Consider the following 19,691-nt stretch of genomic DNA (forward strand, 5'->3'; position numbering starts at 1 on the left):
TGTCCGAACAGGGCCCCGGGGTCCCAGGCCCTTTAGCCGCTTTCGCATTTGCCTGAGCGGAAACCCGGCGCCGCCACAAGATGGCGTCGGGCCTGGAGCTCAGGCAGCGCCGGGGACAGCCCCGAGTCACCAAGCCCCGAGACCGTCGCTGTCAGCCCCCTCCGCAGGGGAACCCGGGGAGGGGGAGCGAACCACTGACCCCGGGGGCCTGCGGGCTGTACCACTGGGTCCTCATACGAGGGGACGCGGGGTCCGGAGGGCTGAGCCGCTGTGCCCACCCTGGGTCGGAGGGTGATCCACGCCTCTGGGAGGAGCAAAGGGCGGCGATTGCACGCCGCGACCACCTTTCCTGGAGGACCACTAGCCGGAGAGGCGAGGCCTCCCGGTCCTCTTCTGGAAGCTTCGCTCTCCGGGACTCGAGGAAACCCCTCCCCGTTTGGTCGGGTGCTCAGTGTTTGCATCTGCGGAATGGGCACGCCGATGCATCTGGGTGGGTACAGCTTGGCCGGACCCGAAAGGTGGACCACTTGTTGCAGCCATGGTCGTCTCTTATGGCAGAGTGAAAGCCGCATACCGTGCACGTTGCTGGCAGGCGGTCCCCCGTGCCAATGGAGGAAAACGAGGTGGAGAGCAGTAGCGACGCGGCCCCTGGGCCGGGCCAGCCGGAGGAGCCCTCTGAGAGCGGCCTGGGTGTGGGCACCTCGGAAGCCGTGTCCGCGGACAGCAGCGACGCGGCGACTGCCCCAGAGTTAACGGAGGCCGACGACTCTGGCGTGGGGCAGAGCTCAGACAGTGGCAGCCGCTCTGTGGTATGGACCAGGCTGGACGGTGTGGGCAAGGGGACCATCCAGCAAAGCTTACTTGTAGAAAAATACTTGTTGATTCTGAGACAGAGGCCATGCCATGTCAAACTGCTCGGAGTAGGTTTTGTTCTTTTGACAAACCCCATAGTTGTTAAAGGGACATACTTATAAAACCAGTTGTTTCCAGATCCTGCAGAAAGGGAAACTGAGGCAGAGCATGCTGACAGCCAGGATTCCTTATCTCCTGGCCTTCCTAGAGCCCTAATGCTCTGTCAGCCCTTCCTGGTTCAAATGTTGATCCATCTCACAGTAACTGTAGCCTTCCGATCTGTCTAATGGGATGGGAATGTCTGATTTTATGCGTGTGAGGCTGTAAGGGAAAAAACCCACAGTGACCCATCTCTTCCTGACCCCGTACTCCTCTGCCAAGTGAGAATTAGAAGTGCGTTTATCTCTTAATGCGTCATTTTGCAAGGCAGTGGATGTATCCCGACACCACTTGATGGAGAATACTAAGCAGAGGCCCTTGATGTGCAGTCTAAGGTTTCATTAGGTCAGCAGAAATGGGCCTGCTCTGAGTGTAACATGTGCTAAGTTACAGGACAGGTGTAGTCCTGGTCCATATTGGACAGCTCTTCTGGGAGTGCAGACCCGACCTGTCATCATACCAACGTGATGGAGGTGACAGAATCGCTGCAGAGTGCACATGGAGAAAGGGTCTAGGGTCTAAGTAGGGTCCTGCTTGGCTTCCTAGATAGAGGAGGTAGCCGCTAAGCGGTTGGGAGAAGGCTGGGTGCAAACTAGCAATGGGGTGAAGATGGAGGAGTTTGAGGCAGAGAGAGCAACTGATGCAGAAACCCTGTAAAAATTGTCCCTCCTGGCTGTGGTGTGGGGTCTAGAGAGGTCCTTCTTTGAGCCCTCAGGTAGAGCCTGATTACATCCATGGACTTTAGGGCTCTCAGTGCCTGGAGAGCTCTCCTAGTCCTCAGTGGGGTCCAAGTGTAGGTGACTTTTTTTGCTTTGTTCTTGGGGATCTGCAGGCTGCTCTGACCTGCCACATCCCTGGCTCCTAAACTGCCCTCTGCTTCCTGCTCCTAGGAGGAGGTATCCGAGAGCATTTCAGCAGACCCCTTGCCTCATGGCTACCTCCCTGATTCATCTTCTGTGTCCCGCGGAACAGTGGCAGAGGTGCCAGGTGGCCCCCCAGCCCTGGTGCATTCCAGTGTTCTCCCAGACCCCAGCATGCTGGTATCGGACTGCGCAGCTTCCTCTTCAGACCTCGGTGCTGCCATTGACAAGATCATTGAGTCTACCATTGGCCCGGACCTCATCCAGAGTGAGTGCGGAGGGTGTGGCCCTGCAGAATCCCACAGCCAGATGTGTGAAGGCAAGATAGTTGCCTTACTGTGGAATGTGTCAGGAAAACTGATAGCTGTTTCCAAACAAGGTGCCACAGTGGGTTCTTAGTATGATGCCCGGATGTCACAGCACTCAGTGGCAGAGATAGTTGTGACAGGAGCCAGTAAGATGGCTGGTGAACAAGTGCTTGCCAGGCAAACATGGTGACCACTCCTGAACCCATGTAACAGTGGAAAGAAAGAACCAATTCTAAAAAGTTGTCGTTATACCTCTACACACATGTCCATATACGCACACCGTACATGCAATAGTAATGAATTTTTTTTTAAAAAGCAGTTGTATCTGGCTTTGTGCTGGGAGCACAGGAGGTCACAGATCTTCCAGTGACCCCCAGATGAGATGGCTATCGTTAACCTGGCCCACATGAGAATTGAAAGGCAAAGAAGACAAAAAGTGACTTACCCAAAAGTGGTACTTAGAAAAAGTGGAGGGTGGCCCTGGGCAGTAAGCCCAGATGGGTGCTCCGTGAGTTCAAGCTACTGTGCTGGGTCTTTCATGACGTGCACAATGCCCAGCACCTCACAGAGCTCTGGCATAGGCTGAGAAGCACTGTGAAAAACATAGTGCAGGATCTGTATCTTGAAGTGCGGAGAGGTCAGAGGAAGACATTCTAGCCCATTTGTCAGACTGGGCAGCTGGAGTAGTAGCTCTGGCATCCTGGTGCCTGGGCCAGCATTTCCCCACCAGACCTCGCACCAGCCTGCAGCGGAAGTACACACGGCTCAAGGAGGTGCTGCGACTGGTATCCAGTTGCCAGGTAAAACCCAAGGGTATGGACCTACAGCTGGGGTTCCTCTGAGGACTCTCACCCTCATCTTCTTTTGCCAGGCTGCATTACTGTGACCAGTGCTGAAGAAGGAGGAGCAGAAACCACCCAGTATCTGATCCTGCAGGGCCCAGATGATGGTATGAACTCTGTTGCCACTCCCAGGGAACCCTGTAATAGATGTGAGCAGAAGAAGAGGTCTCCATGTGACCCCAGAGGGTTAGCCATTGCCCTCGCCTCGTGGGGGATTTGAGCCTGCCTGGGAAGAGCAGCGGAAACTCTCAGGCAGTCCTGCCTTCCGTTTTCTGTCCTGTCCTCAGGTGCTCCCATTACATCACCAATGTCTACTTCCACCCTGACCAATAGTCTGGCAGCCATTGAAACCCTGGTGGATGGCCCCACATCTACATCTGCATGCCTTGAACCTCCTGAGGAGCCCCAGGGAGAACCTAGCTCTCTAGCACAGCCACCCCCAGCCTCTGGCACTGACGAGCTGGACCTGCAGAGCCTGGAGGCCATGATGGAGGTGGTGGTTGTGCAGCAGTTCAAGTGCAAGATGTGCCAGTACCGGAGCAGCACCAAGGCAACCCTCCTTCGCCACATGCGGGAGCGGCACTTCCGCCCAGGTGTGTCTGCAGTAGCCAGTTAGGCCTGGAGGGGTGGGGGGGACCACACATAGCCAGACGTAGCAGCTCACTTTGCTTTTGCAGCAGCAGCAGCAGTAACAACAGCCGCTGGTAAAAGGGGGCGTCTACGGAAGTGGGGCACATCTACCAAGACCACAGAGGAGGAAGGGCCAGAGGAGGAGGAGGATGACATCGTGGATGCTGGGGCCATTGACGATCTAGAGGGTAAGCCACTCTGCAGGGTAACCCTCTGTCCCCACACTCGTCTACAAATCCTGAGCTCCTGGCTGCCTACCTGGAAGGAGACACATCATTGTCCCTCCAGTACAGAAGAAGCTGTGTGGCTACATACTGAAAACCAGAGCAACAGAGGAATTAGAATGCAAGCAGAAAATAGATGTGTTTTCCATAGCTTTGTTAGCCACAATTTATTTACTTACATATCTAAAATAGTTCAGTGTATGGTCATAAAATCTTAGTAAAACCAGGCACAGTGGTATCTGAAGTACAGGCAGAAATATCAGAAGTTCATGGTCACTCTTACTGCAGAGTTAGCATAGTTAGAGGCCAACCTGGGCTACATGAGACTCTTCCCCACCCCAATTCAAACCAATAAAATATTTTTTTTTCTCTCTCTCTCTCATACACACACACATACACCATTTGTGTGGATACTTGTGCAGGCCAGAGATTGATGTCAGGTGACTTCCTCAATTGCTCGCTGTCTCACTTTTTGAGACAGGGTCTCTCACTGAACCTAGAACTTACTGTTTGTGCTGGACTGGCTAGCCAGGAAGTCCTGGGGACCCTCCTGTTGTGTCTGGTGTTGGAACTATTGGCATCCACTGTCTGCATAACTTTTGACATGGGTTCTTGGAGGTTAAACTCAGATCTTCATGCACAGCAGCAAGTGTTTCATTGATTTAGCGACTTCCCCAACCCCTTATTTTTTTCCAAAGTTTTTGGTTGTTTTAATTGTATGTGTGTCTGTTTGTGGATATGTGCATCTTGAGTGCAGTACTTCCTGGCTGCCAGAAGAGGGTATTGTATCCTTTGGAACTGGAGTTACAGGCAGTTGTGAGCTGTTCCACATGGGTGCTAGGAACTGAACTTGAGTCCTCTGCAAAAGTAATAAATGAGTCATCTCTCCAGTTCCTCCCCCTCCTAATTTTTTGAGTAGAGTTTTCCTGTGAAGCCCTTGGTGGCTTCAGACTTGTTCCTCTTGAACATTGAGATTATAGGTATGTATCATCATAACTGGCTCACTTTTTTTTCTCCTGTACTTAGAGATCTTGTATGCATTTTATAACTAAGTTTTTCTGAGTTGGACCAGGCTCGTTTTACAGTTGAATGGCCATGTGTGGCTATTGTCCACAAGGTGGAACAGTTCATTCTGGGAGCTTGTAGACTCAGTGCTAATTGCCTGTTTTCTACCAGTCGCTTAAGTGACTTGAGAACCAGGTACTTCTTTGTGCTTACAGTTAAGGTGAGTTATTGGCAGATGCCAGGAAAGGTACAGGAAAATGAAGGCTAGTCCTCTGTGGGGGAGGGTGCAGATGGCTTCTTGGAGGGGACCTTACTGGCAGAGAGAAAAGTGATGGGGAAGTGGGATTTGTCAGAGTGTGAGTCTAGACACTGTCCTTTACTGTCTCTGCAGAAGACAGCGACTACAATCCAGCTGAGGATGAGTCCCGGGGCCGGCAGCTGCGGCTCCAGCGTCCCACCCCTAGCACCCCAAGACCTCGAAGGAGGCCTGGCCGACCCCGAAAGCTGCCCCGCCTAGAGACTGCGGACCTCTATGATGGTAAGACTTAGTCATGGGATGGCTGTGTGGGGGTCACACATGGCTCTGCTGCCTGATGCTTCTGCGGTACTTGTGAGACTGAGTGCTTGCAGAGCAGCAGTCTCCGTCCACTGCTGCAGGCTTCGTGGAAAGGAGCCCTGCCCCAGCTGGAGAAACCCAACCTCGGTGATTGTTTAGTTTAGGCAGATGCCTTCCAGTGATAAGTTGTTACAGCAAGAACAGGGGGTGAGTCTTTATAAGTGAGCCAATCATCTTTTAATGGCACTGGAGAAGAGAGAATGAGACCTGGTGACTGCTGTGTCCCTCGACGGGATGACTTGTCATGGTGTGAGTACAGGCTTTGTCACCTATCAGCTCTGACCTAGAGCGTGTCACTTTGCCCCTTGGATCTCTTCTTTATGAGCGGAAGAGGACAGCATCTGTTTGTGTGGTGGCCGCTGTACCTATGCAGTTTGAACGTAGATTCTGGAATCCCTCCAGAGAAACTGTAGTTGCAGAAAAGTAAATATAACCCACCCAGGCAGTGGTTCACAGCAAGAGTGAGTGGCACTGGTCCCAGGGCCTGGGGAAATGGCTGAGTAGGTAAGAGAATTTGCTGTGGAAATATGATGAGAGGACAAGCTCCAGCACCCACAGAAGGAATACTTGAGGTGACTGTGTGCCTGTGTTCCCAGTGCTGGGGGTACAGAAACAGGTTGGCCCTGGGACTTCATTGGCCATCCAGCCTAGCCAGAATGTAGAGTTTCCAGTTCAGTATTCAGTAGGAGATCCCATGTCAAGTGAGTAAGGCAAGAATAAAGAGCAGGAGACGTGATGTCCTTCTGTAGCTTTGCTGGTCCAAGAACAAGTCCATGTACCATTCCCCAGACGTCACACTACAGCACACACAAAGGAGGCGCCTTCCAGGCTGTATCATTAAAAACAGAACAAAGTGCCAGGCGATGGTGGCGCACGCCTTTAATCCCAGCACTTGGGAGGCAGAGGCAGGCGGATCCCTGTGAGTTTGAGGCCAGCCTGGTCTACAAGAGCTAGTTCCAGGACAGGCTCCAAAGCCACAGAGAAACCCTGTCTCGAAAAAACAAAACAAAACAAAAAAAAAAAACAGAACAAAGTGGCTGCAGAGGTGGCTGAGTGGTTAAGAGCATTGGCTGCTCTTGAGGAGGACCAAGGTTCAATTCTTAGCATCCACATGGTGGCTTACAACGATCTACAATGCCTCCTTCTGACCTCCACAGGCACCAGGCACAAACATGACAAACATATACACGTGTAGGCAAAACATTCATACACAAAAAATAAAGATATTTAAAAAGAATAGAAAAATTAGTACACGTTTGTGTGTGCACGCACAAGCATACCACATGGAGCTTCTGCATGTCAGAAGACAGCTTATGGGAAATGGTTCTTTTCTGCCCTGTGGGCCCTGGTAATTGAGCTCAGGTGTCAGGCTGGGTGCAGAAGTCTTTGGTTATTCCCTAGGCCTTCATGCCAAGTGACCAAATTTGTTGACAGTGCCAGGGATGCAGCCCATGACATTGTACATGCCAGGGATGCAGCCCATGACATTGTACATGCCAGGCAAGTGCTCTACCACTGGCTCACACACCTCCAGCCTTGAAAGAGTTTTTCTGTTTGTTTGTTTCTTCTTATTTTTATATGCTTGGGTGTTTTGCCTGTATGTATGTCTGTTTGCCATGTGCTTGCAGTATCTGGAGGCATCAGATCCCCTGGGACTGGGGTTAGACAGTTGTGAGTGCCATGTGAGTGGGGAATTGAACCCGGGTCCTCTTAGCCACTGAGCCACCTCTTCAGCCCTTGAAATAGTATTTTTTTTTTTTTTTTTGGTTTTTCGAGACAGGGTTTCTCTGTGGCTTTGGAGCCTGTCCTGGAACTAGCTCTGTAGACCAGGCTGGTCTCAAACTCACAGAGATCCGCCTGCCTCTGCCTCCCGAGTGCTGGGATTAAAGGCGTGCGCCACCACCGCCCGGCTTGAAATAGTATTTATAAACAATTTGAAGAGGTTTGCCATTCAAATTAGACTTCAGAGAGTTTGTAAGCTGTCCATGGAGCTCCTCTTGCCATGAACTTTTTCTTGGGTCACCAGCGTCACAAGGATATTCCAGGGTCAAAGCCACTGTTGTTTTCTCCCAAATCCACAGTCCCTGTGGGTTAGTATAGCAGTCGGGAGATGGGACGGATGAGACTCAGAGAGGGAAAGTCTTTGTCTGCGGATTCACAGCCAACCCATGAGGGTGCTGAGTCCAGAACCTGACTGTCTGGGCTGTTGCTGAGATACTGTCCCATTTCTGTCCTGCTGTGCTGAGTAGGTTAGAAGCAGGGTGACATCTGCACTGTCCTCTTCTCTGACCTTGTGTCTATTCTGTGATCACTTGTGAAAGTTGACTGGCCTCAGCCTGGAGTGTGTGACTGACTAATCTTGGTATCGTGACAGGTGTAGGAGAGCCTCTGGTGAGTTCCCAGAGCACACAGAACCCTCCAGAACTGCAGGATTTCGAGGCTCCCAGCTCCTCGGGCCCAGGAGGCCTATGGGGCAAGGTGGGGAGAGGCCCAGTGGAATCTGGTGTGAGTCAGTCGGATGCTGAGAATGCAGCCCACTCTTGCAAGGATGAACCTGACGCCCAACCCCGCCGCCGAGGGCGACCCTCCAGGAGGTTCTTAGGGAAGAAGTACCGAAAGTAGGTACAGTGTTGCAGAGGTGAGCTTAACAGGCTGGGGGTTCCCTGAGCCGACAGCCCAGCCAGTGCCTCTCCATCCCTTCCTGGCAGGTACTACTACAAGTCGCCCAAGCCACTGCTCAGGCCTTACCTGTGCCGCATATGTGGCTCACGCTTCCTGTCCCTTGAGGATCTGCGCTTCCATGTCAATTCCCACGAAGCTGGTGACCCACAGCTCTTCAAGTGCCTGCAATGTAGCTACCGCTCCCGTCGCTGGTCCTCACTCAAGGTGTGTAGTCCAGGAGGTCACAGGGCAGGATGAGTCACTCTGACCATCTAGCTTATGAAGGATACTGGGACATGGTGGCCTGTGGAGGGCTGCCACAGGCAATTGTTAGGGTGTCCAGTGAGTGACACCTCACTTTGAAAGATGCAGTTGACATTAGAGATCATGTAGACATGCTTATCCTCGCTGCCCGACTGGCCGGGTGGGTAGTTCTGTCCAACAGTCACTCCACAGCAGTGGCATGTCTCGGGAAAACGCTTCTTTCATCTCGCTCCAGAGGTGTGGGCCAACAGTAGCCCATGCTGTATTTTGTCATTTTGTGTCAGTTGAGGTTTCAGGTGTTGACTGTACCAATGTACTGCAGAATTGCAACTTGACGACACCCGTGCTATGGCAGGGTGGAGTGTAGACTCATCCTTCATGGCCTGGCGGACAGTCTGTGCTGTCTCCATGTGCTACTGCTTCTTCCCACGCAGAACACGCAGGCTGGAGTTGTTCTTTAGGCTCCTCAGGGAACTGTCCCACAGTGTGGAGCATAAGGCATGGGTTATGGAGCCACATTGCCCAGCTCCAAGCTTTGCTGTCACGAGGTCCCTTCATTCTGAGCCTTCATTTCCCTTTTGGTCAGATGGTAAACTAGCCTAAGGACTGGCACAGCAGGTGTCTCTCTGGGAAGAGTCCCCAGCCAGGCAGCAGGCTCTGCTGTCCACACTCACCCTGAGGCTGTGAGCGAGTGTGCAAGGGGAGGTAGGGAAGAAGGAGGGGCAGCGGAGCCTCCAGCCCTGTCTGTCTCTCCCAGGAGCACATGTTCAACCATGTGGGCAGCAAGCCCTACAAGTGTGACGAGTGCAGCTACACCAGTGTCTACCGGAAGGATGTCATCCGACATGCGGCCGTGCACAGCCGGGACCGGTCAGTGAGTTGTGCGGGCACATGAGTCTAGGCAGGAGAACATGTGGTCAGAAGTACCGTGGGTCCTCTGTAGCACCCCTGCTCTGGTTAGAAACATTCAGAAAGCAAGGTGAATCCTACCTGATCAGTGTTCCCAGAATCCTCAGGGCTAGCGCTTTGAGGTCCCCAGTTCAGGATCTTCCTTCATGTGGGAGCTTTAGTTTCTCATCTGGAAAGTGGAGACAGTTGTCGAGGGGCCTGAAGGAAATTGTGTGACTACAGGGTTCATGGGTGATTAGAAGGTCTTGTGCTGGTCAGGTGCAGGCCTTTCTCAGAGCTAAGAGCAGATTAGGACTGGGAAAATCAGATGTTTTCCAGCCTGGTGGCTGCTCAGTGAGTTACAGCCAGGCCTATGGCTCCGGCAAAGAATTGGCTTCTCTGGCCTATGATCTATGAGCAAAGGGTGGATAGAAACCCATGGAGTACTGGAACCAGGGTGGGCGACAGTTTTCCAAGATGCTTACAGGTTTCTTGAAAAAGAGGGGATTGTGTAGCCTGCTAGGATTCTGGTCACCAGATTGAAGCCTGTTCTCCAGGGCTTTTTCCTGTGGGGCTTCTTGGAGCCTGTAGTGCAGAAATGTGTCCTGTGACTGGAGGGGGGCAGACCATGGCCCTGCTTAAGTAGCACAGAGCGTATCTCCTGTGGAGTCTTAGCATCCTCCCCAGGGAATACCCGCTGGCTCTCCATGGGTTCAGAGGAGAGGGCATGAGGAACAAGAGGGGTGGTCTGGACTGAGATTGGACAGCTGTGGGGAGGCTTTGGTAACACTTGGTTTCTCCTTTCCCAGAAAGAAGAGGCCAGATCCGGTGAGTGTGGGGCCTTGGCCTGGGAAGGGCCCTGGACTGCTCTGCTGATAGGGGTAGTGGATAAGGTGAGAGCTCCCTGCTCTGTCCCCTTCTCTCCCTCTGACCTCTCATTATACCTTCCCAGACCCCAAAGCTGAGCTCTTTCCCTTGCCCAGTGTGTGGCCGTGTGTATCCCATGCAAAAAAGACTAACGCAGCACATGAAGACTCACAGCACTGAGAAGCCACACATGTGTGATAAGGTGGGTGGTCAGGCGAGCTGTGGCTGGAGGCAGGGCCCTCTCTGGGCCGTCCCCATCTCATTCCACCTTCCCACCCGCAGTGTGGGAAGTCCTTTAAGAAGCGCTACACCTTCAAAATGCACCTGCTTACACACATCCAGGCTGTTGCCAACCGCAGGTATGTCCCCACTGGAGGTCCCTGGGTCGGGAAGGAACCCCTCCTGTTTCTGAGCTCCCTGTTAACTGCCTCTAGGTTCAAATGTGAGTTCTGCGAGTTTTTCTGTGATGACAAGAAGGCACTGTTGAACCACCAGTTGTCCCATGTTAGCGACAAACCCTTCAAATGCAGCTTTTGTCCCTACCGAACCTTCCGTGAGGATTTCCTGCTATCCCATGTGGCTGTCAAGCACACAGGTCAGGCCAGCCCTCCAGTCCCAACACCTCAACCAAAGTTCAGCTCTCTTTGTCCCTCTCAACAGCCCAAGCTACAGATAGACTTAACCCTTATGCCATAAAGAAACTCCTGTGGTATTCTCTTGCTCCTGAGCCCAGCGCCAGCAACTGCTTTCCCTGCCTTAGTTAGGAAAGAGGGAAATGGGAGGTGACCTTGAGAATGTCCTTTCTGCTTTAGTCCACTGGACTGGACAGCAGTGTTTGTCCAAGCATGGTAATGACTTACAGAGTGAGTTTAGGGTTCCCTGCAGAGCTGCATGGGTGCAAGTGTCCCCGATATCCACAGGGGCCAAGCCCTTCGCCTGTGAGTACTGCCACTTCAGCACTCGGCACAAGAAGAACCTGCGCCTGCATGTGCGATGCCGACACGCAAACAGCTTTGAAGAGTGGGGACGGCGCCACCCTGAGGAGCCCCCCTCCCGCCGCCGCCCCTTCTTCTCCCTGCAGCAGATAGAAGAGCTGAAGCAGCAGCATACTGCAGCTCCTGGCCTGCCTCCCAGCTCGCCAGGGCCTGAGGTAGGTCCTGCTGGGAGGCAGTACACACAGTGGGAACTAGTGGGGTCTCCTTTGCACATTGTGATCCAACAGGATGATCCCTGCCTCAGTCGCTGTGGCGGACATCAGTTAAGTTATGGGTACAGTTGTAAGCGTAACGGAGGGTGACTTTCCAGTCTGGACAGCACATACACCAGAGTGACTTGTGTTCTTAGATGCAAAGCTCAACAGCTCTGAGATGCTGTGGCCCAAACCCTGGTGGTCAGGGACCAAGCTGTCTGAATATTTTTTAACAGCATCCTAGGATCTGTCTTTGGTCTTTATGTTTGTTCTCATGGTCCAGCATAGCTTCAGGAACACCTTCCAGGCCAGAAGCAAAGGGAATGGCTGGGAGATGGTAAAAAATGATGTTTGCTGTCATCTACCCAAATCTTCCTCGTGAGCCTTATTAGAAGCTGCTGCTTAGTTACATGGCCACACTTTTAGAGCCATGAGATGCTGAGAAGTGCCATCTTGTAGATGGGTACACTGCCTTCCCTCATGAAACTCAAGAGTACTTTTGACAAGAAGGAAGATGAAGGGGCTTGGGAGATGGTTCAGCGAGTTAGTGCTTGTTGCCAAGCCTTATGACCTGATTTGGATTCCCAGGTCCTAGATGGTAGAAGTGGAAAAATAACTCCCCAAAGTAGTCTTTTGATACCCATATGTGCACTGTGGCGCTTGTGCCTATACACATAACACACAGACAAAAAAAAAGGATGGATGGTTTAGATTTGGGTAAGGAGCTAGTATTCTGTCATGGGAGCTCCCAGTGGCCCTAGGAAGATAACCACACTACAATAATAGTACATGGGCTCTGGAGTTGGCAGCCTTGGGTTCAAGTCCCAGCCCTTCACATTTCTGAGCCTCACCATTCCACTGAACACTGAGCTGGTAAATACCTTTAAAAATAATAGGTGAGACAAACAAGGGACTGGGAGGACATGATGACATTAGATGTGCTCGGGAAATGCACTTGGATCAGGCCACCCCTCTCAGGTTTGACCCATTCACTTCCCCAGGCCCCCCAAGAGCCAGCACCTTTCCAGTCACCTGAGACTCCCCCACTACTCTGTCCTGATGCCCTAGGTGGTGCCACAATCATCTACCAACAAGGTGAGCCTTGAAGAAGGCAGGGAGTAGGGTAGGAAGATGACAAGGGTGGCATTGGGTGCCGGGTGTCCAGCCTGTTCTCAAACCCAGGTCCCATACCCCCAGGAGCTGAAGAGTCCACTGCCATGGCCACTCAGACAGCCTTGGACCTGCTGTTGAACATGAGCGCCCAACGGGAGCTGGGGGCGACAGCCCTGCAGGTGAGCACTCAGGATTTCCCCTGCCTAACTGCTGAGCATGCCAGCTCTGCTGAATGTGGCAAGTAAAGGAGACTAGTGAGTCCAGATTACCTGTTGGGGGCAGATCAATCTAACCCTTATGGGCAAAACTTGAAAGAGCCAAGGACAGTCTTTCCCAGTACGCTGTCTAGTAACCAGTGAACATTTGTCCTAGTCACTGTTCTGTTGCTGTGAAGAGACACCATGACCAAGGCAACTCTTCTAAAAGAAAGCATTTCATTGAGGGCTTGCTTAAAATTTCAGAGGCTTAGTCCATTGTCTCCATGGCAGGGGACATGACACTGAGTGGTAGCTGAGAGATACATCTTGATCTGCAGACTGAGAGAGACTGGGCCAGGCATGGGCTTTTGAACCCTTAAAGCCCACCCCTGATGTCACTCTTCCTCCAACAATACCATACCTCCTCCATAAGGCCACACCTCCTAATCTTTTCAGAGTTCCACTCCCAGGTGACTAAGCCTTCCCATTCAGTCCCCACCCCATTTCTGCGCTGAGGGTTATGTGTTGCTGCATGTGGTTCTCTTGGTCTTCTTTGGCTTCATTCTCACCTTGTCTATGTCCCTGTCCTGTCCCCGCCCCCCCCTCCCCCGGGGTCTAAAACAGTTTCCTGTGTAAACACCACTTGGACCCAGAATGTACCCAAGGCTTTGTCTAGTGCAGAGCTCTCTCCTACCTCTCAGTGGCCTCGACACCATCTCACATCCACATATCTCCCCCAGCTCATCATCATGCCTCCATCTCTAAAGCAACCCATCTCTAAAACACAGGGAAGCTTAGCAGCACCTCTTGGTCCTAGCCTCTTGGAAAGGTGAAGTGTGAACCAGATAGAGCATTTACCTGTAATTCCAACACTTGAGCAGAGGAAGCAGGATCATAAGGAAGTGAAGGCTAATCTAAGCTACATAATGAGTTTGAGCCCAGTCTGGGATACATGAGACCCAATCTCAGCAACAGAACTGGAGAGTTGGCTCAGTGGGTAGACCCAGGTTCAGTCCATAGTATCTACATGGCCGTTCACAATTGTCTAACTCCAGCTACAGGGGATCCAGTGTTCTCTTCTGGCCTCTGTAGTTACTTAGATGTGTGGTGCAGACATAGGCAAAACAACTGTATACATATACTTAAATTCAGAAAGTGAAAGTCTGGAGCATGTCTCCCTGCCCTTAGTGGGTTCAGGAAAGGTCGTCAGGATTCTACTTAGGAGCAAACCAACACCTAGATATTCCTTTTAGAACAGGCTCATTGTTCTGCTACTCAGTGATCTGTCCAGGTGCGATACGCAGCATGACCACTGTGTGTACACATGCCATTCCAACCCTGTCTTTTGTTTTGCTTTGTTTAATTAATTCATTTTTTTCGAGGCAGGGGGACAGGGTTTCCTTGTGTAGCTTTGGAGCCTGTCCTGGAACTCTCTCTGTAGACCAGGCTGTCTTTGAACTCACAGATATCTGCCTGCCTTTGCCTCCCAAGTGCCGGGATTAAAGGTGTGCACGCCAGCCACCACTGCCCAGCCAAGAGAAACCCTATCTTGAAAAACAAACAGACAAAACACCAAAAAAAAAAAAAAAAAAAGGTATATTCTGCTAAAGGTATTTGGTCCTACTTTAAAATTCTGTTAAATTACATAGAGGCAGCCAGGCGATAGTGGTGCACTCCTTTAATCCCAGCACTTGGGAGGCAGAGGCAGGTGGATCTTTGTGAGTTCAAAGCCAGCCTACAAAACAAAACAAAAAAAAAAAAAATCCTCAGAGATCTGGAATTAAATGCATACACTACCATGCCTGGCTGTTTTGTTTTGAGACGGTTTCTCTTTGTAGCCATGGCTATCCTGGGCTACATATACCAGGTTGGCCTCAAACTCAAAGGTCTCCCTGCCTCTATCTCCTGAGTGCTGGAATTAAAGGCATGTGCCACCATGCCCAACTGAATGTGTTTTAGGACGTTCTTGGGATGTGTAAATGAATGGCGACAGCAGAGGCACTGGTAGGATGGTGAGCTTTAAGGCACCAAGGACCTTGGACAGCAGCTCTGTTCCACTGGTATCATTGCAGGTGGCTGTGGTGAAGTCAGAGGGCGTGGAGGCAGAGTTGACGTCTGCATCTACTGGTAGGCAGCCTTCCCCTGAAGACACCACTCAACAGGTGGTGACACTTCGTGTGGCAGAGCCAGCGAGCAGTGTGGCAGCTGAGAGCCAGCTAGGCCCTCCTGACCTACAGCAGATTGCCTTGCCATCTGGGCCATTTGGTGGGGCCAGCTACAGTGTCGTCACAGCACCCCCTCTGGAAGAGAGGACATCAGCTCCTGGCACTCCTTACAGGTAACTTGGCTCCTTTCAGTCTTTAAGAGGCGCTCCCTACTCCAACCCAGTTATCAGGAGGCAGAGTCCTGGTATGTACAGAGCAGCAGGAGATTGTGTTCTGTGCAGGCTTGGAAGCTGCCATTCTTTGGTCATTGGCTGTTCTGGGAACTTGGCACTAATGGTCTTGCCTAGCTAGCTCCCACAAGATTCCCTGCTTTTACAGATGAGGAAACAGGCTAGAGGTTAGGTCAGCTGCTTAGGTGGTGAGGCTTAGAACACTGGTTCCCAACCCTATATACCTTTTTTCTGCCCCAAATGTGAGTGCTTATGTGAGTTTGAAGCCAGAAGGCATTAGATCCCCTGTGGCTGTGGGTGCTGGGAACCAGTCCTGGGTCCTCTGCAAGAGCAGCCAGTGTTCTTAGGTGCTGCACCCTCTCTCTAGCTCTCCATCCCCATGAGCTCCTCTGTCTTGAGTGTTTGAACAAATGTGGGGTTATTTGTTGACCTGCTTCCCTCTGGTGCAAATTCGTGACAAGCATTTCTCTGCTCACTGAACTTTTAGGCCATCTGAGGAGCTCTGGTCCTGTGCTATAATGAGGGTCAGAAGCTCTAAGCCAGCGTCTGGGTGGGCTGCCTCAGCCTCTGCCCTGCCTGCTTGACTACCAGATCCATTCTGTTTCCTCCTGTTGCCTGGCCTCTCTTCCTGTCCCATTTGGCCAGCTCTGAGCTGGACACCTGGAGTGCTGTCTCCTCCCTACCAAGGGACATGGGGGCCACCCCTTGAGTAGGGTGAAACCCTGAGCAGCTCTTGGTTATCATTTATGGATGAGACAGTGGGGGCCTGGGTGGAAATGGTTGAGCAACGCCTTACATTCACTCAGGCTCCTTCAGCTTAACTGTTGCTTGGAGAAGGGATTCTTATAGCCTTCCACCCTTTTCTGGAAATCCCACCTCATACTTCCACTCTGTGCCCTTAGCGAAGAACCTCCTGGGGAGACAGCCCAGGCTGTGGTTGTGAGTGAGAATCTCAAGGAGGCTGGCACCCACTATATCATGGCAGCTGATGGAACCCAGTTGCACCACATCGAGGTGAGTCTAGGGAGTAGCCACCCCACCCAGTGTCCTGCCTCTCTGCCCCTCCTTAGCACCTCATGCTATGCATTTTTCTACAGTTGACTGCAGATGGCTCCATCTCCTTCCCAAGTCCAGATACTCTGGCCTCTGGAGCAAAGTGGCCCCTGCTGCAGTGTGGAGGGCCACCCAGAGATGGTCCTGAGGTTCTGTCTCCAGTGAAGACTCACCATGCGGGAGGCCCCCAGGGCTCTTCCACCCCATCCCCTGCAGCCAGCAGCACCCTAGGCCTGGTAGTACCCACCTCCCCATCATCCGCAGCAGCTTTGTCAGCAAAGAAGTTCTCTTGCAAGGTGTGCTCAGAGGCCTTTGCTGGCCGAGCAGAGATGGAGAGTCACAAGCGGGCCCATGCTGGGCCTGCTGCCTTCAAGTGCCCTGACTGCCCCTTCAGTGCTCGCCAGTGGCCTGAGGTCCGGGTAGGTGTGCCCCCATCATGCCTCTGCCTTCATTGCTGCGGTCACTCGTTTGTATAAGAACTCTTTAGAGAGCATCTCCTCAAGCGTAGTCCTCTGTGCCCCTCTAGAGTCAGAGGTGACTCAGCAAGATCTCAGGTCTGGGAGCTGCTTGGTCCAGGACACCAACCAGATAAAAAGTGACTAATGCCAGACTGTGTTCCCAGTGCGAAGGATACAGAGTGTAGAGCAGGGGCGGCAAGGCATTGGATAGGGTGCTAGAAAGACCACAGAGGTGGCAGTGGAGCCAGGCAGTGGAGCCTAGGCACAGAGAGGGTGGCATGACTGGAGACTGAGGATGCTAGAGGGTGGTGGGAGAGCAGATGTTCGAGGCCAACGTGGGATGCCATGAAAACAGCAGAATAGTTTCTGATAAATTTCATGAACTAGCCGGGCGATGGTGGCGCACGCCTTTAATCCCAGCACTCGGGAGGCAGAGGCAGGCTGATCTCTGTGAGTTCGAGACCAGCCTGGTCTACAGAGCTAGTTCCAGGACAGGTTCCAAAGCCACAGAGAAACCCTGTCTCGGAAAAAAAAAAAAAAAAAAAAAAAAAATTTCATGAACTCTTTCCACTTGCCGGAGGGTTTTCAGATCCAACCCCGTGCTGCATCCTCTGAGCTCTTTAAGGGGCCAGGGCCTATAGCCTCACCCTCCAATGGGAAAGGTAATGCCCAGTTAAGCAGGACTGAGCCCTAGCGTGCCGAAAGTCCCTCTTCAGTAAGTACGGTACAGAGTCACAAACTGAGACAAATTACCCAAGTGGTGTAATGGCACAGCCTCTGGCTTCTCACTTTATGTCTGTGGTAGACTAGTCTTAGTAAGGTCCGTCCTTTTGGTCCGGCTCCTCACTGACGTGCATTTAGTTTCTGTGGAGACTTGTTACCTCCCATTCTGACCCACTGGTACCTGGTCTCTACCTTGTATAGGCTCACATGGCACAGCATTCAAGCCTAAGGCCTCACCAGTGCAATCAATGTAGCTTTGCCTCCAAGAACAAGAAGGATCTGAGGCGGCACATGCTAACGCACACCAATGAGAAGCCTTTCTCATGCCATCTCTGTGGGCAGCGGTGAGGCTTGGGATGGCCAGGAAGGGGGGGGGGCTTCCATGCACACAAGGTAGAGCTACTTTATACCTGTTCTTCCCTCCTCAGTTTCAACCGGAATGGGCACCTCAAATTCCACATCCAGAGGCTACATAGCAGTGAAGGGAGAAAGACTGGGGGTGCTACAGCCCGAGCCCCAGCCCAGACCATCATCCTCAACAGTGAAGAGGAAGCACTGACCACACTGCATAGTGAGCTACCCTGGGCCACAGGGGTGGGCCTCTGGTCCAAAGGCTAGAACCACAGCGCAAGGGAACCCCAGGGATGAGGCATTCAAGTTTTCCCTGAACCCCCTAATGAGCCCCTCCTCTCTGCCCAGCTGCCATCCAGTCCAGTCATGGTGTCCTAGGTCCAGAGCGGCTACAGCAGGCACTGAGCCAGGAACACATCTTTGTGGCCCAGGAACAGACAGTGACCAATCAGGTAAGCAAAGTCTGGAGCGCCTGCAGAGAGGATGGGACAGACAGAACTGAGAGGTGGCTCAGAGGTAGGGTTAGAAGCCTTGCACCATCATGAGGAGCAGAGTTTAGATCCTAGCTCCCACCATGTTACAAGTCTGGCCAGCTCTTGCACTCCTAGAAGCCCAGCTCCAAGTAGGGTAGAGACAAGAGACCTCTGGGGTTTGTGTGGCTTCCAGCCAAGAACTCCAGGTTCATGGAGAGACCCTGCCTCAACAGAACAGGCAGGGGGAAAAAAAAGTGAAGAACAATGCTTGATACCCTGTCTGACCGTCTGGCCTCCCGGCGGGTGGAGACACACATACACACCAAAAAAACACAACACAGAACACGTGAATAAATAAAAGAACTGTGGCTAAGTTGGGCTTGGTCTTAACAGGAGGAAGCTGCCTACATCCAGGAAATCACCACGGCAGATGGCCAGACAGTACAGCACCTGGTCACCTCTGACAACCAGGTAAACTCCTGTCTCCTTGCCCGCCTAGGCCCACCTTAGAACACAAGTTTCCAGACTACCTGGGCCAGTGTCCACAGTTGTGTCTTCTACTCTGCCCACTTACCTCAGTTCTCATTGAGTGGAGCCCTAGAACCTGCCTTGTCCTCTTTCTTAGGTTCAGTATATCATCTCTCAGGACGGCGTCCAGCACCTACTGCCTCAGGAGTATGTTGTGGTCCCTGATGGCCATCATATCCAGGTAGGCCAGGTCTGGGGCAAGGTGGGGTTTGGAGGAAGGCCACACAGCCTCTTTCTATATCACTGGCCAGCTTCCCATCTCCAGGTCCAGGAGGGCCAGATCACACACATCCAGTATGAGCAAGGTACCCCATTCCTGCAGGAATCCCAGGTATGTTACCTGGAGGAACAGGCAGAGCTGGGGTAGTGAGGCACCTGGGAGACTAGATTCTTACTGGCTTCTTTCTCCAGATCCAGTATGTACCTGTGTCCCCAGGCCAGCAGCTTGTCACCCAGGCTCAGCTTGAGGCTGCAGCACATTCTGCTGTTACAGGTATAGATGGGGCTGAACACGGACAGCCAGGAAGCTGAGGCCAGACCCAGCTCCTGGAGCCTCAGGCTTACTGTGTTTTTCCCTCCTCTGGCAGCAGTGGCTGATGCTGCCATGGCCCAAGTCCAGGGCCTGTTTGGCACTGAGGAGGCAGTGCCTGAACACATCCAACAGCTGCAACACCAGGGCATCGAGTACGACGTCATTACCATCACGGATGATTGAGCCTCAAAAGCCCAATGCTGATCTTGGATATCGGGGCCAGCTCTCCTGGAGACGGGGGACTTTCCTGTCCTACTTAGGGCCTCCAGATACTGGACAATCAGTATCCCTTGACTCCAAAGGAGCCAGACCTGTGCTCTTGGGGGGTGGGGGGTAGCCATGGGCCCCAGCCAGGACATGCTGGGTCCTTCAGCCTGCTGGCAGGCTTTGGGAGAGAAATTTATTTTTGTTTGGATGGACCCACTGGCTCCTCAGTCTCAATAAAGGGACCAGAGTCCAGCCCTTGTAGCTCTCTTTGTATACATGCTAATAACCTGAACTAG

General features: G+C 52.3%; 1 protein-coding gene across 7 annotated transcripts; it reads left to right on the top strand.

Moving 5' to 3' along the window:
- Positions 1 to 257: 257 nt before the first annotated feature.
- Znf335 (zinc finger protein 335) lies at positions 258 to 19,386 on the top strand. Of its 7 annotated transcripts, none has more exons than XM_026787300.1 (27): positions 597 to 809; positions 1,902 to 2,139; positions 3,051 to 3,128; positions 3,309 to 3,614; positions 3,696 to 3,839; positions 5,272 to 5,418; positions 7,871 to 8,114; positions 8,205 to 8,382; positions 9,179 to 9,291; positions 10,119 to 10,137; positions 10,262 to 10,378; positions 10,459 to 10,535; positions 10,611 to 10,771; positions 11,097 to 11,326; positions 12,367 to 12,460; positions 12,563 to 12,657; positions 14,748 to 15,013; positions 15,973 to 16,084; positions 16,168 to 16,542; positions 17,506 to 17,648; positions 17,733 to 17,875; positions 18,004 to 18,107; positions 18,522 to 18,599; positions 18,754 to 18,837; positions 18,922 to 18,987; positions 19,068 to 19,149; positions 19,244 to 19,386. In XM_026787300.1, exons 1-27 carry the CDS (start codon positions 609 to 611, stop codon positions 19,369 to 19,371), a joined length of 4,023 nt encoding a protein of 1,340 aa, XP_026643101.1. In that variant the 5' UTR covers positions 597 to 608; the 3' UTR covers positions 19,372 to 19,386. The 7 variants fall into 7 exon arrangements, with proteins under 7 accessions (XP_026643097.1, XP_026643101.1, XP_026643102.1 ...); XM_026787301.1 differs by having other exon boundaries at positions 3,699 to 3,839; XM_026787302.1 differs by having other exon boundaries at positions 3,702 to 3,839.
- Positions 19,387 to 19,691: the final 305 nt, after the last annotated feature.

The sequence above is a fragment of the Microtus ochrogaster genome, linkage group LG8 (assembly GCF_000317375.1).
Source record: "Microtus ochrogaster isolate Prairie Vole_2 linkage group LG8, MicOch1.0, whole genome shotgun sequence".
NCBI classification, from domain to species: Eukaryota; Metazoa; Chordata; class Mammalia; order Rodentia; family Cricetidae; genus Microtus; species Microtus ochrogaster.